The 17,316-nt window shown below is 36.8% G+C and overlaps 1 protein-coding gene across 1 annotated transcript in view; it reads left to right on the top strand.

Annotated features, from left to right (window-relative positions):
• Window positions 1-7,798: 7,798 nt before the first annotated feature.
• ARAP2 (ArfGAP with RhoGAP domain, ankyrin repeat and PH domain 2) overlaps window positions 7,799-17,316 on the top strand; it is a 179,195-nt gene continuing 169,677 nt past the window's right edge. Inside the window, exon 1 of the mRNA XM_049790095.1 lies at window positions 7,799-8,925. Within this exon, the coding sequence (XP_049646052.1) occupies window positions 8,012-8,925 (914 nt within the window). The 5' untranslated portion in view covers window positions 7,799-8,011. The remainder of the gene's footprint in view (window positions 8,926-17,316) is intronic.

Below are 17,316 nucleotides of genomic sequence, written 5' to 3'. Positions count from 1 at the left end.
AATGTAGAGATGATATGGTTGAGGGCACCAGATTTCCTGTCAGGGCCTTCATGCTGATAGCTGTGCCATAACTAAGGCACCATAACTAAGATGGTACACTGACGGCAGAAGGCAGAAGAGAGCTCTGCCCAGTGATTGTAGCTGTCATTGGAAGCTCAGCAGTCTTGAACAGTCAGGTATGACTCTTGACCCTTGACCTTTTGCAGTCTGCTTTGTACTGTGGAATGGAAGGATGTGACAGCAAGCCTGTTTTCTTGAAGCCACTTCCTCTTGTACATACATTGTTGTGGGGAACTGTCAAAGTAGAACATGCTGTGTTTATGAATACTTGAAGTTACACATGACAACCCAGTAAGACTGCGTACCATGGCAGCACCATGATACATGTTTGATGTGACTATATTTGATATTGAAACAGGGAGAGTTGAGTTCTTGAAAACCCCTCACCAGAATAGCTAATTCCAGTATATTTTGCCTATGGAACCCCCTAATACTTTTTTTTAAGGAGATTAGCTTTTGCTCTACAGAACTTTATTAATAATTCAAAGTCAGGAACATTTCTTCTCTCAGGAACCCTATAGAGAGAGCCAATTGTAAAAAACTGGAGGAGTGGGGCCAGAGCTGTGGTGCAATGGTAGGGCGTTTGCCTTGCCCTTGGCTGAGCTAGGACAAACTGTGGTTTATATCCCCTGGTATCCCATGTGATCCCCCAAGCCAGGAGTTATTTCTGAGCATAGAGCTAGGAGTAACCCCTGAGCATCACCTGGTGTGGCTCAAACCCAAACAAAAAAATTAACCAAACAAACAACTGGAGGAGTAAAGATATAAAATCAGACCTGATACACTATTATAAATCACATTTTTTCTCCACTGATGTCACTTGCTCATTATCACTATCAACAACATTTTCTCATATACTTCTAGGACTCTCCCCAGGAAAGAGTTTTGCTCTATTAGGTACCACTGTTCGGAAGATAGAAAAACATGGCACAGTGGTAGGTCATTTGCCTTGCATGTGGCTGATCCAGGATGATCCTTGGCTCTATCTCCAGTGTCCTATATGGTCCTCCAATCCAGGAGTGATTTCTGAGCACATAGCCAGGAGTAAACCCTGTGCATCACCAGATGTGGTCCAAAAGAAAAAGAAAAAGAAAGAAAAACAATCATTGTTCCTAGAATCTGGAAGACTTCTTGTTTATGCTGAAAAATTTTATGTGGAACCCTCATTTCATGTTTTCCCCCTCTTTTTCTTTTGTTCCTTGTTGAAACAGCATATTTTGGTCAGTAGAATAATTATAAAAATCGCCTCTAGCATAATCTTTCTTAGATCATATTTATAATTAGCTTCACCAGTACTTATTTTTGATGGGCTTCAGAAACAATAATGCAGGGACCCAAGACCTCTCTTTATGATGCTTGGTCAATCGAGGCTGTTGATTTAATTAGCTGGGTTTTAGAAATACAATTATACTTAGGCCCAATAGTGCCAGAAGTCCTATTGGGTCACATACCTGGTGATGTTAGGGGGGCAGTAACTGTCTTAGTAGGAATTGATACTGGAATTTCATGCCTGCAAGGTCCATTCTTTTGCACTATCACCTGGCCCTTTTCCCAGTATTTCTTTCTTGTCACTACTTATCTTTCATTTATTCACTTTGATATGTGTTTATTTTAGTTGGCATTTTAAAGATTCATTTCAGTCTTACAACTCTTTAATTGTTACTTTGGCACATTCATAGTTTCTGAGTCTGCTAAGGTTATTTTTGATGAACAAAGGTATGTGTATTAAGACATGGTATAAATTTATGACTGCATTTAGTGTCAGGATGCAGTTTTTTCCTTCAAGTCACATATTGGACTGGAAACTGCAATTTCAGAAGTTGTCAGCATTAAGCACCCAGTGACCTTATGGTTTAATGAAGTGCTGCATAGTTACTTTTCTCTCTTGGCTTGACTAAAGGATGTGACAAAGCAATGCTGATAATTGGGAGTGGACATGGGAGGTGGGGAGGGTATTGCTGGTAACTTTCATTTTTTTGAGACTTGGGAGTGGAAAAAAAAAGAGGCTGTCTCACCCTGTGATTTTTAAAACAACCTTACTGTTGATTTGGAATGCTTGTAGTGGCCCTGCTGCCACCCCCCAAATCCTGATCTGAAGATCTTTTTGTGGTGACATAGATTGGAGAAACTAATATTTTTTATCTTGTCTGCTCTATGCCAGCTTAATGATTGAATCACCAAAACTTTTAAACTATGTACTTTTTTTTTTAATCAAAGATCTTCCCAAAGCCATGAAGAGGCTATTCTGTTGTGTGGGAAATTCTGACCTACTGTTTGTCAATACTATGGGCTAGAGCAGGCAAGAAACAGTAGACAAGGTTCCTGCCCTCTTGGAATAATCAACAGATGTCAGGTGGTAACAGCAAAGACAGTGTTAAGAGTAGTAAGGCACCAGGTATTTCTGTACATCTAAGGACTTAAGAAAGGCCTCCTCAAGAGATCATGTTTGAGCAGAAATCTGCTAAAATATGTACTGAAAAATCTACTAAACCCACCATGATCTATGGTTATTTGTTTGAGAACTCAGTGGAAAAACTGGGGGAGATAAACTCCTAAGGGCAGAGAACTGTGGCCAACTTGGTTTCTAATCAATATGGAGGGAGAACTAGGCGTGTTGCTGGATTGATAATAATATTGTGTGGGCAGTAGGGCAGAAGAAGGGCTGTAGATCAAAGGCTATTGCAGAGGCCTAACATACAGAAGATGGTAACTTGGACTACAGTGGAAGCAGGGGAAGTGGTGAGGAGGAGTTGGGTTAGGATATAGTTTGAAGGCTGACCTCAATCAGATATCAGTGTTTTCTTGGTGATGTCACATCACAGGCCAGACAGGTAGCAGGCAGCAGGTGTTCCTAAATGCTGCTGCTTTGCTTTGGTTTCCTCATGGAAATGGGCCAGGATAGGATGGGCAGAGGTGTTGTTATTTCTGACAGAACAAACAACTTGTCTTTCCTAGAAGTGAACACTACATACACTAGGCATTATATTTATAAATGAATTGTATACCACCAGTTGAACAGAATTAGTCAAAACGACTTGGTCCATATGGGCTGATCATTATCTTGCCAGACTTATTAGCTTATTGTGGGATAATAAACCATAGTTATTAGGGCAGACCTATTAGTAGAATTTGGTGTCCTAAATGTTTACAACACCTCGTTGTTATTGCTGTTGCTTCTTCAGTTTTCTTTGGAAACTGATTTATATAAAGGTTAAATACTTGTCCAAGCTCACACAAGTAGTGAATGGTGCATTTGGATTTGTCCCAGGTTTCCATTCAGGATACTGTCCTTCAGGAGAGTGATGCTTCGTTACATTAGCCACTTTCATAGGTTACTTTGGGATTAATAGAATATTATTAAATGGTCTAAGAAGTAAATATGTTGGAATGCAGAGAAGAGTTTATACCTTACACAATTTAGAGCCCCAAAAGGAAAGTCTAGCATCTGAGTTAGATTTAAAAAAATGGGAGATATTTTAGCCATGGGAAATAATAACATTGATGATGAAAATACATGGATTAGAATAACTAAATGTTTACAAAAACTGGCATGTATTAAACTTTTAAATTTATGCTAGAATATAAATTTAGGTCCCTTTGAATTTTTCCATTTTGAGGATAAGGAAATAGGTTCACAACTATAGCGCTATATATCTATATTTGCATTGCAAGAAAGAAGAGGTGAATTGGTTTGAGATGTCAGGAGAAACATTTCATCCTAGGTGTGGAGTGTAATGAGATTAGGTCCAGATGGGTTGGTACAACTGAAATTTGAGAAGTCGGAGGAATTTAAAATACTATTCCATTTATTGCTTCGCCCAATTATCTTTGGGGTGGGTTACAAATATAGATCCTAGGACTAATTATCTGTTTAAGTGATAGATCACTTACTAGCACATGGATTGCCTTTGATTTAGAACATCATAGGCATGCAAGTATTTCAAGGTAGAGATATTGTGGAAAACTCAATTCATAACATTTCTGCCTGTAGTTAAAATATTTCTTTGTGCTATTACCAGGGGTGGAACCCAGGGCCTCACACATGTAAAACAAAAGCTCTACTTCTGAGCTGGAACCCTGGTCCAGATACCTGAAGTTTGTAAATGGAGCAAGGTTAGGCCTGTTTATCTCCTCTTATTGTTTATCTTCTTCATTTGACATGAGGGGCTAAAAGTCTTTTCAGAAATAAAGTGGAACTGTGAACTCTTGTAGTAACCAGACAGTAGGAAAGTCTGGTGCTAACATTAAAGTGCAGAGAGATTGTACTAGTCATAAAAAGAAGTAATATTCTCTAACCATATTAAGTAAGTTAAAGTGAGCAGGAAAGATGGTTTTGAATAGAACCTTTGTTGTAAGTATTGATTAAGCCCACACAGGAAGTATATATGAATAGGGAAAATAAAATACTGTGTAGTGAAGCACAAACTCATACACATATGCCTGAATCAAAAAGTTCAAAAGCTTTAAAAAAAACTCTACCATCCTTCTCAACTGTCCTTTCTCCTTACCTCTCAGATGGGCCCCAATAACGTTGAAATTTGTTGGGTCCTAGTTACAGATATTTATGGAGAAATGAGTGAATTATATTTCATTTTAAAATGCCAGTCAGATATCTCCAGAGAATATTAAGAATTTGCATATTAAGAGTTTTTAATAATGCATACAATTTTTGAAAATGTTCTGTTTTGTATGCAGATACCGTATATGCAAGAGATAGGAAGCTACTAAGTAGTTTGTTGTCTCTGGAATGATAATGTGCTAAATGTATTGAAGGATCCTGGCAGAAATGCTTGGCATGGGTTGAACATGAGCTTGGAGTGAATGCATAGGACACCCACCTTGAAGCAGTATATATGAGGTATGGTGTCTGGAAAATAATTGCTATTTACATCATTGTTGGTCTACTTACTGTTAGAGCAAGACTTAACACCTTAGTACAGCACCATAAGGATCTTAACCTTTATTCTACTGAGGCTATAGAGTGACCTAGATACTTTGGGATTTAGTAGTTCACTAATACTTGGAGACTGGGCTAAGAAATTTGTTTAGAGAACTATAGTTCTTTTTTATACAACAGACAGAAGTAATGATTAGTATAGATTAATAACTCAACAGATGTAATGGGTTCTGAACTTTGGAAAATACAGGGAGGAGGACATTGACATGGATCAGTCAGTTGCAACTGCTGTATAAAAATCCCATAGACTATATAGCTTAAATATGTATTTCGTCAATATTTTTAAAACTAGAGATCACAATTGCTAGCCAATGACAATCATTAGTTTCATTTTGTGATATGAAAAAAAAAACCCCTGATGTGTGTGTTTACAAAGATGAAGAGCAGTATATCAAGAATAGTGGCCATAAGGTCTAATTTATTTTCCTCTTAACATTTTGTCATTTTAAGTATGGCAAGAGTTGCCTAGTGGTAGCCATTTGCTGTCTTTATCTTGTATCCATTCAGTTCCCAGTGCTGCCTAAGAGGTTATGTACTTTCCCAGCTATGCCTGCTTATCAATGTTTGCTGATTTTTTTCCCCAGTAGTTAAAGCAATAGCCGATAGGTAGGTAATAAGTGCCAGACTGAGCTATTCCTACTGAGTTATTCTTTTCTGAGAACTATTTTGATACGTAGTTTCATAAACATAGCATCTAAGTTTATTTAAATACATTTTCTTGTTTGGGTGTGTTGTTTAATATATGGCAATTATGCATATTATATATGTGTTTATATATAGCTGAAATATAATATCAGAAATTCTTAACACTCCTTGCATTTCACAAACTGAACACAGCTATTGAACAGTACCCAGAGAGTAGCAGAGATATACGCAGTAACTAGAGAAGTGTCTTAAAAAAAAGTTCTGTGATGTTTGGGAGTATAGGTTGTATGTAAGGAAGCATGTGACCTTTATATCTTTGCCATTTACTTTCATACTAACTTATTTCCTGTAATCAAATGTATTTAAGAATTAACTTCTTATTCAATTAGTCTTGCACTTAGATATTATACTAAAAATACTGTTGCTTCCTGGAAATAAAAATAATTGCCCTTAAAATAATTGACCTGGAAATAAATCCTGTGTTTTGAGTGTAGGGAGAGAGGGACAGGTGTGGGGGCAGGTGTTTGCTTTGCTTGGATGAAACCCAGAAACATTCACATGCACTTTGTTCCAGTGCCACACCCAAGCCTTGTGTAGTATGCCTAAGGAAGTTAAAAGAACTTTTTATGGAAAAGGAAAACGTGGGTTCTATTTACTTACTATAAGAAAGCATACATTTGGAAAGCAGTTCAAGAAAGTAGGTTTTCTTTAGGTGCCTTGGTGTAGGATTTTCTATTTAAAAGACCCATCTTAGAGATACTTAGTTTTAATTCTTGTTCCAACTTTGTTTTGTACTAGTACTTAGAATCAGAACCGCAGTTACCTGATATAGTTTGCCATTTAGTGGAAAGATAACCCTAAAGTTTACGGTTTCTTTGCCTATACGGTATTAAATTCCTCTCCCCTTAAATGTAACCTATGTATTTTTATCTTACTTAAAAATTTAAAAAAAGAAAGTCTTTTTATTTTATTATAGCACCCTAGTTTACCTAGTTGTTCATAATAATAGTTGTTGTATTAAATATTCCACCATCACCAGTGTGACCTTCTCTGCACCAATGTACCCAATTTCCCATCGACCATAAATTTACTTTCTATTGTTCATTACAACACAAAAAACAAATGAAGCCATCCAAACATAGATAAATAAATGTCAATTTATCATAGTTGTTATATCTCACAGAGGTGTTATTAAAATTGACTGAAGATTTACTGTATTGGTTGGTGCTATTTGAACTTCCTTTCTTATGTCAGACTCTCTGAGCTTGCTGTTCTCCTACTTTCCCATCAGATTTACTGTGGTTCTACTGAGCTGACAGTACTATGTTATTTGGAGATGTACAACCACACTTGTGGCCATACAGTCCGGGAGCTAGAAAGCTGAAATGTTATGGTGGCTTTATTGTTGAAAGGGTAAGTTGTGGGATTGGACCATTTTAGGTGTGGCTGTGGGCCACCGTGCCTTCTAGAAGAAAGGGAATCTGCCTGCTCCAAGTCTGAGAAGGCTCCACAGTTGTCATCGTGGATCAGCTTACCTGGGAAGGTTCAATAGCATCATGTTCTTTTCTCTGCTGACCAATTGGTTAGTGTGGGCAGGTACTGCTGGCTGTTCTGGAGATGGTGGTGGATATGAGTGAAATATGCTATCCCCATTCTGAGAACATCTAAGACTTTTCGGCCTATAGGTTGGTCACACCTAGGAAGATTCAACTACTTGTCACTTAAAAGAAAGTCTATTCTAATGATCTATGTATACCTATGTATATGTATGTATGTATGTATGTATGTATGTATGTATGTATGTATGGCCTATGTATACCATATCTATACACTCTTGAAGTAACTTTACAGTTTTATTGGTTTCTTTATTCATAAGTTTATGAATATAACTTAATATAACCTAATACTGAACAAAGTATTTTCCCAATGTTTATTTTGTATTTGGGTGAGAAATTTTTCATCTTTTTTGAAGAAGATCTCTTGCTGCTCTTGCAGCGTATCTTTCTTGTACCTTCACACTCTACTCAAGAATTTCCTTTCTAGGTCATGCAAAGTAATGCATAAGGATTCTAGACTCTCAGTGGGAGAAAACAGTTATCTTCATTTCTATTGTGTTTCTGCAGAGAAAATTCATAATGTAAAATGAGCTCTTAATTAACTAAATGGCCTAATAAATTTTCTTTTCTTTCAGGCTTAAGCACATACAACTGACTGTCACAGGAGAAAATAGCATTTGGAGATACTTTTCTCTTGCAAGCAACAGAGGGAAAACCCAATAAAGCAGGATACTCTCTCGTGTATTTCATTGTCCTGCTTTGGGTAACTCAGCTCAGTAATGAAGCCACCATTATGTCCGCAGTCAGTAAAGTAAATATTGATATCAAAGATTTCCTAATGAGCATCAATTTGGAGCAGTATCTCTCACGCTTCCAGGAGTTTGGATTTAATACCGTGAAGGATTGTGCAGGAATAAATGACGGTGTGCTCCACAAAATTGGAATATCCCCCACAGGACACCGGAGGAGAATACTTAAACAACTACAGATCATCCTGTTAAAAATGCAGGATATTCCTGTCTATGCGAATGTTCAAAAAACAAGGAAGATTGATGAAACTTTGCAGGATTGTCTTGTTCCAACTCTTGGGCAGAATACTTTCACAGAACTTTCTTTTCCTGCTGGTGGTCACATACCTAATCTAGAACATTTGAAAGGTGTTAACAAAAATCTCGACCAAACTGATGGCAATGTGGAAAATACTCAGTTTCTTAAATCCAATGATAAGATACTGCTTCCTGCTCATAACTTTCCAATTCCAGAAGAAGAGCCACAAGAAGCACCCTTGAATTTGGATTCCATTCAAGGTTCTTTACTTGACAGTGGAAATATTATCAAGGACTCTTCAATTACAAAGAAAACTGGAGACAATGTGACTGAAGAACAAACTGAAAACAATGATTTGAGACCAGAAAGTGTGAGCCAGTTTATTGAGGTAGATCCCCAAAGTTGTTCTTCCCTTGGATGTGTAGAATCGGATACAAATGCTGGAAATGGAACTAGTGGTTTATTGAAAAACTCCCCACCATCCCCATTCTTCCAGTTTCAAGGAGAAATGGTTGTAAATGATTTGTATGTTCCTTCATCCCCATTCCTAACACCTATGAGAAGCCGTAGTAAACTGGTTTCAAGGCCATCCCGATCTTTTATGCTGAGACATCGGCCTGTACCAGAAATTCCAGGGTCAACAAAAGGAGTTTCAGGGAGGTAAGAATATGAAAAGTATTGTCAATATGTATTCAGCCTGGGGGTAATGTGGATGTTAAATGAAAAATAATGTAGTTTTTTCCCCCTTCAATTTGACTTGATTTATATATTCCGCAGAACATTTTTTGTTTTTTGTTTTTTGTTTTTGTTTTTGGGCCACACCCTGTGACGCTCAGGGGTTACTTCTGGCTATGCGCTCAGAAGTTGCTCCTGGCTTCTTGGGGGGACCATATGGGATGCCGGGGGATCGAACTGCGGTCCGTCCTAGGCTAGCGCAGGCAAGGCAGGCACCTTACCTCCAGCGCCACCGCCCGGCCCCCACATTTTAAAAAATTTTTTTCCTCATGCTATTTTTATTACATATTATTTTCCAGAGTCTTGCTTTCAGACTGGGGCTCTTTCTTTTGATTTTTTAAAATTTTATTTCTAATAATATCTTTAAGCAGCATGCTTAGAAATGTTTTTGTAATTGGGTTTCAGTCATAAAATGTACACACCACTTCAATAGTTGCTGCAATCTTCCTGCCACCAGTGCCCCTCATTTCCCTCCTGCCTTCCTGTTTGAGACAGGCATTCTATTCTCTCACTACCATTGTCATAATTGTTAGAGTAGTTATTTCTCTATCTGCACTTACCACTCAGTGGTAAGCTTCACAAGGGTTGGTCCTTCAGCCCTCATCTCTATTGCCCCTGCATATTACCATACTTTCATTTATTTTTCTTAAAACTCTTGGATGAGTGAGACTATATTGTGTCTGTCTCTCTCCCTTTGACTATTTCACTCAGCATAATAAACTCCATGTCCATCCATATATGCGAAAATTTTATGACTTTCTTTTTCCTAACAGCTGCATAGTATTCCGTTGTGTTTATGTACCAGAGTAGTGTAGCAATTATCTGTGGTCGAGCTCTTGGGTTGTTCCAGATTCTGGCTATTGTAAATAGAGCTGCAATGAACATAGGTTTGTAGAGGGCATTTTTGTATATCCCTAGGAATGGTATTACTGGATCATATAGGAACTAAATTCTCAGTTTTTGGGGGACTATCCCAATTGTTTTCCAGAAAGGCTGAACTAGATGGCATTCCTGCCAGCAGTGAATGAGAGTTCCTTTCTCCCTACTTGAAAGCACTGATTGTTTCTTTGTTCTTTGTGATGTATGTCAGTCTCTGTGGTGTGAGATCATTGTTTCATTGATGTTTTGATTTTGCATTGTCGTGATAATTAGTTATGTGGAGCATTTTTCATATGCCTTTTGGCCATCTGTATTTCTTTGAGGAAATATTGGTTGATTCTTTCTCTCCATTTTTTGATGGTGTTAGATGCATTTTTCTTGTTAAATTTTGTATATCTTAGCCCTTTATCTGATGGGTTATTGGGTGAATTGTTTTCCCCATTCTGTGGATGACCTTTATATCCTAATCACAGTTTCCTTCTCAGTTTAATGTAATACCCTTTGTTTATCTCTTCTTGCACTTGTTTGGACGGTAGTGCTTCCTCTTGAAGATATCTTTAGTTTCAATGTCATGGAATGTTTTGCCTATGTTTTCTTCTATATACTTTATGGGTTCAGGTCTGATCTTAAGGTTTGTAATTCATTTTGATTTTACCATTGTGCAAGGTATATGTTGGAGGTGTTAGTTCACTTTTTTGCATATTGCTGACAGTTATCCCAACACCACTTGTTGAAGAGACTTTTTTTTTCGGCTCCATTTTGTGTTTTTTTGTCCCTTTATTAAAGGTTAATTGATTGTATGTCTGGGTACATTCTCTGAAAACTTAAGTCTATTCCATTGTCTGAAGGTCTGTCTTTATTCCAGCAGCATGCTGTTTTAATAATTATTGTTTTGTAGTACAATTCAAAGTTGGGGAAAGTGATGCATCTCATCTTTTCTAAGTGTTTTTTTTTAATCTATTTTTGGGCATTTCTTGTTCCAAATGAATTTAGGAGTGTTTGATCCACTTCTTTGAAAAATATCATGGGTAATCTTAAAGGGATTGCATTAAATCTGTACAGTGTTTTGGGGAGTATTGGCATTTTAATAATGTTAATCCTCCCAATCCATGAACATGGTATGTGTCTCCATTTCCTTGTGTCCTCTTCTGTTTCTTGAAGCAGTATTTTGTAGTTTTCTTTGCATAGGTCTTTTACCACTTTAGTTGACTCCAAGGTATTTGAGTTTCTGTGGAACTATTATGATTAGGATTGTTTTTAATGTAGATTTCTTCTCTTTCATTATTTGTGCATAAGAAAGCCATTGATTTTTACAACATGTTAATTTTATAGATGGTCACTTTTCTATGTGAATCGATTGTTTCTAGAAGCTTTTTGGTAGAGTCTTTAGTGTTTACTAAATACATTATTATGTCATCTGCAAACAGGAGAGCTTGATTTCTTCCTTTCCTATCTGGATGCCCTTGATATCTTTTTCTTGCCTAATTGCTATGGCAAATACTTTCTGTACAATGTTAAATAGCAGTAGTGAAAGAGAGCAGCCTTTCCTTATACTAGATTTTAGAAAGGCTTTTGGTTTATCTTCATTAAAATTAATATTGGCCATGGGTTGTGATAAATGAACTTGACCATATTGAGGAAAGTTTCTTCCAGTTCCATCTTGTTTTGAGTTTTTTATCATGAATGATTGTTGGACCTTATCAAATGCTTTCTCTGATTTATTGTTATGATTATATGGTTTTTATTTTTTTCTTTTGTTAATGTGGTATATTGTGTTGATTTGTGTATGATAAACAATCCTGCATCTCTGCAATGAAAGCTACTTGGTCCTGGTGTATGACCTTTTTGATGAGGTATCGATCTTATTAGTTAGGATTTTGTTGTAGATCTTATCTGTGTCCATCAGGGATATTGGTCTGTAGTTCTCATTTTTGGGTGGCATCTCTGTCTGCTTTGTATCTGGGTAATGTAAGCTTCATTAAAATTATTTGGGAGTGTTTAAGTTTCTTCAATTTCCTGGAAGAGCCTGAATAGGATTGGTAGTAGGCGCTCTGGAAAGGTTTGAAAGAATTCTTTAGTGAATCCATCTGGGCCAGGGCTTTTGTTTATGACAAGACTTTTAATCACCTTTTTAATTTCCTCAGTTGTGATGAGTCTGTTGAGATATGCTAGATCATCTTAGTTCCACCATGGGAGGTATAAGAGTCCAGTAATTTATCCATTTTGTCCAGGTTCTCTTGTTTTATGGCATAGAGTTTCTCCAAGTTATCTCTGATTATCCTTTGAATTTCTGTAGTAACTGTAGTGATCTTACCTTTTCATTCTGATTGGATTTATTACGTCTATCTCCCTTTCTTTGTGTTTTACTAATGGTTTATCAATCTTGTTTATTTTTTCAAAGAATCATCTCTTGCTTTCATTGATTTTTTGGAATGTTTTTTTTTATTTCTAGTTCATTAATTTTTGCTCTTAACTTTATTATTTCCTTCTGTCTGCTATTTTTGGTTCTTTATACAATTACTTTCTAATTTTATAAGTAGTACCATTAAGTATTTATATTGCCCTCTTTTTTGTTTCTGATGAGTGCTTGCAAAGCTATAATTTTTTTCTTAGTACCACTTTTTCTGTGTCCCACAAATTCTGATAATTTTTCCTTAGAACAAATTTGTTTCCTAGAAACTTATGATTTCTCTTTGAATTCATTTCTGACCCACTGGTTGTTCAGTAGCGAGCTATTTAATTTATAGATGTTGAAGTTTACCCCTGTGTCTGTTTGTAGCTTACTTCTAATTTCAATGCATTGTAATCCGAGAAGTTTGTTGGTATAATTTCTATCCTTTTGATTTTATGGAGGTATGTTTTATGTGCCAGCATATGGTCTGTCCAGGAGAAAGACCCATATGCTTTGGAGAAGAATGTGAATCTAGTTTTCTGGGGATGGAGAGCCTGTATATATACTTGGCCACTTTCTTTTATTTCTATTACAGAACTTGCATATTCTTGTTAGGTTTCAGCCTGGTTGACCTGTCAAAGGGTGACAGGGCAGTTTTGAGGTCTCCCACCATTATTGTGTTGCTATTGATGTTCTCTTTCAGATATGTCAACAATTGTTTTAAATATTTTGCTGGTCCTTCATTGGGTGTGTGGATGTTTAGAAATGTGATTTCTTCTTGGTGTATATATCACTCAATTATTAAGCTATGTCCATCTCTGTCCCTCATAACTTTTTTAAGTCTAAAGTCTGTGCCATCTGATCTTAATATGACAGTCCAACCTTTTTAAGGGAGTTACATGCTTGGATGATTGTCCTCCAACCCTAGATTTTTAGTCTTATGTTCTGACTATTCAGATGTTTTTCTTGTAGGCAACAGAATGTTGGATTCAGCATTTTAATCCCTTTTGCCACTGTGTCTCTTAACTGGTGCATTTAGTCCATTGACATTGAGAGAGATAATTGTCATGGGATTCTGTGTCAGTAGGTGTTTGATGGTCTGTTGGTCTTGTCTTAAAGTAGAACTTTTACTTTGTCTTTTAAGGCTGGTTTTGAGTCTGTAAAGTTTCTCAGCTGTTGTTTACCCATGAAGCTAGTATGCTTCCTTCAAACCTAAATGTAAGTCTGACTGGGTGAAGTACTCTTGGCAATGCATTCATTTCCTTGAGTTTTGTCATTATATAATGCCTTCAAACCTTGAGGGTCTCTTATGACAGCTCTGCTGTAAATCTTAAACATGCTCCTTTGTATGTAATCACCCTTTTTGATCTTGCTGTTTTTAGTATTCTATCCCTATCTGTGGGATTTGTCATTGTGACTAAGATGTGTTTTGGGGTGCTTTTAGCTGGTACTCTTTGAACATGCAGGATTTGGTCAAATACACTCTTTAATTCTGGGGGTTTCTCTGCAAAGATATCCTTGATTGTTTATTCTTCATGGGGATTTTCATCCTGGGTCCTCAGGAACTTCAGTGATTCTTATATTGTTTCTTTTGCGTTTATCAGACTTATATTTTTTAAAAATAATTTTTATTGAAACCATTGTGAATTAACAAGTCTTTCATAGTTGGATTTCAGGCAAACAGTATCAGTGAATTAGGGCCATTTGCACCACCAGTGTTGACCCCCCCCCCCCCAATCAAAGTTCTGAGAATGCATATTATATGCATACCTATATGCATCCTTTACCTCCACCCTTAACCTTTGGCTTGCCAGTGTAACAGGCCCATTTTAAGTTTAGATTGTTATAGTTTGAATCACTTGATTCTCTTGTTATTGACTTTGGCTTGGGTATTTAGTTTTGTCCTTTTTCAAATCTCAACCAATGAATATAAGACCACTTGGCCTCTGGCCCCCATCCTTTTTTTAGTACTTTTTCTCAACTTTTTAAAGAGTTATATTTTTCTTTGTTCACATTTTTGAGGACATTTTTTGTTGTTGTTGTCTGATCATTTTTTTAAAGAATGGTTTCAATCATGTTTGTAATCATGGTGTTTAAATAAAGATAATAAAAAAAAGAATACCTACATGCACGTATTTAGATAGCTGAGTTTATGCCATGATTATGAAGTAAGCATAGAAAGGAGTTAAAACTGCCCTGTAAATGAAATGCATGCATGGATTTTAGTGTGAGCTGATTTAAAAATGTCAAGTTAACCTAGAAGCTATCACATTATAAAATGGAATCTGATAATTCATGTATTTACCTAGTCTTCCAAACTATATTATAATATTTCTACAGGTAAAACAGTGTCTTTATATTACTAAAATTTGATTATTAATACAAAATTGGTAAAGATAGGTCTCTCAGGGTCCTAAAGGAATGTATATATGTGATTTTCCTGATACTTTTCTACATATATGGGCTTAATGAAAAAATAATCATAAAAGAGTATTTCTCAAAAATCATCATATTCATAAAGCCTTACACGGTGAGCTTTTTCTTTTTATTTAAATTAAGTCATAGCTTCTTAAAAAATAATTTTTTCCAATCTCTTATGTTGTATGGTTGCATCTCATCTTCCAGCTCACTGATTCTGTCCTCAGCCTGTTACTCTGTTGGAGAGGCTTTCCAGTGAGGTTTTAATTTTACCTACTAAGTCAGTTCTGTTATTTCATTTGGAATTTTCTCATTTTTATTTTCACTTACTCTTGATTTTTATTTTGTGGTTCCTTCAGTTCGTTTCATGCTTTCTTTGAGTTCTATAAACATCCTCCATATTTCTTCTCTGAGAGGTTAAATAGATAGTTAGTACTTTTTTAGGTCAAAAGAGCTGCCATCTTCATTCTCTATGCATTGTGGAGGCTAGTGATGTTTCTCTGTTGTCATGCTTATAGTTTGATGTATTATCCTTGTTGTGCCATGGTTCATTTACCCTCTTGGGGCAGAATCAGCTCAACTCAGTTGATGTGCATTCCTTGGGCTCCACTATTTGGCAAGTTTTGGGTCCCATTGCTACAGGGTGATGTACTTCTGAGCACGGTTGATGTGAGCGTGGCTGGTGGGAATCAGCTCCACCCTTCAGATGTGGGTCAGCTTACCTCCATTGATGTGTATTCTGTGGGCACTGCTCTTCATGGCAGTTTTGGTCCAAGAGCTCTGGGGTGATGTGCACCTGAGAGCTAATAGCAGGTTGGGACCAGACTGGGACTTTTTTGCTTTTTCTATTTACCTGGACCAATGCCCTTCTTTATATTCTAAGAGTTCAATCCATATTTTTCCCAGACCTCCCTTCACACCTCATTTGGTATTTCTCATGGATGTAGTTCTAGTATTTGAGTGATTTTGCTTCCCCAAAGGGTTATCTGTTCTTTGACAGGTGCTGTATATTTGTATCCCTTCTGCTTGGAAGGATAGATTACACACAAACACACACATATGGGATTTCTACTTGGTCTGTGACACTGTAAGCTGGGAAGGAGATTGAAAGATTCAAATATGTAGAAGTCAGATGTTTAAAGGCAGCAACATTAGGGGCTGGGTACCTGAGGGGTCTAACCAGCAGTTTGTGTCATTGGAACCTTAAAGTCACTGTGGCTTCTGACAAGAGCCAGCTGTCAGCAAAGAAGGCTTTCATCCATTTCTTAGGTCACACCTAAAATAGTTGTGGTTTTCTTCAGGGTTGGGCGGGAATTTATTTTCTCTTTCTTTTGCTAACACTGGGCTTTGCTGGGAGTCACAAGGTTGTTAAGTGTGGCTGTCATTGCTGTGGCACAACTATTACAGGGTTTCCTGCCTGGCTCTTGAATGATATTTTGTAAGAGCTTCCTATGCCCTGGTGTCAACTCAGCCCTGCTGCTGGTGCTTTTACCTTTAGGGATGTTTGACAATTTTGTGAGATCCTGGTTATGTTTAGTAAAGGAAACTTGTACTTTTAATACTTGAAGAGAAAATGTGGCAATCTATGATATTATTTCATTCCTTTTTTCTTTTTTTTTTTGTATATTTTTCCTTAAACCCGGTGGTGCTTGGGGACTACTTGTGACTTTGCATTCAGTGATTTCTTCTGCCAGTTTGGGGGACCATATAGGATGCTGAGGATTGGATGCGGGTGGGCCATGTGTAAATCAAACACACTGTATTATCACTCTGACCTACTATAACTCAAGAAGTATCTTGACATCTCTGAGGTCAATAGCACAACCTAGTAATTATTCAAATCAATGATAATACTGTCATATATTAAATACCTATATGCTAATTTATTTTATAGTTTTCTGTGGATCACCTTATGTTATCTAGAGGCCCTATGGAGTCGGTAGTATTTCTTTACTTCTGAGTTAACTGTGCCTTAATGTAATTTCCCAGTATCACCTGGCCATTTACATGTGACTTTGGAACCTACTTTTTTAGTAGAAAGGATTTTTTATCTAGTTTTTTTATTTACATAGAATTAGTACTTGACACTTTGGCCCTAATTGTGAAGAATTAAAAAGAATGTTTCGCATATACACATTGGAATAGTGTATTGGGTGTTTCAGAATCCTTTGGAATAGTATATTGGCTGTTGCAGAATACCATAGGATAACTTCAGGTAGGAAACATTTTAAATTTTAAGAAGTACCTTTTTCTATGCTTTGCTGAGAATCTTTTTTATTTCACTGGGTTGTATGTATAAACTGCTTTTTCTTATGAAAGGCTTGTTATTCACAACCTTTGAAAATGAAAGTTGAGTGTCTGGAGAGATAGTAGAGTGGGCAAAGCAATTGGTTACATCCCAGGCATCTCATGTACTTCCCTGAGTCCCATCAGGTATGATCTCTCAGCATAGAACCAGGAATAAGCACAAAGCACAATAGGAGATGTCCCCCCCCCCCAAAAAAAAAAGACTAAAATGAATGTTGAAATAATGTTGAAGTGTCATAAATTTGTCCTTAATCATATAGATGCCAATTTCTCCAAAGTAACCTACCTTTTCATTGATCATAGTATTATCAACTCTGAAG

This window comes from Suncus etruscus, chromosome 16 (genome assembly GCF_024139225.1).
Source record: "Suncus etruscus isolate mSunEtr1 chromosome 16, mSunEtr1.pri.cur, whole genome shotgun sequence".
NCBI lineage: Eukaryota > Metazoa > Chordata > Mammalia > Eulipotyphla > Soricidae > Suncus > Suncus etruscus.
This window is presented reverse-complemented; position numbering and strand designations above follow the sequence as displayed.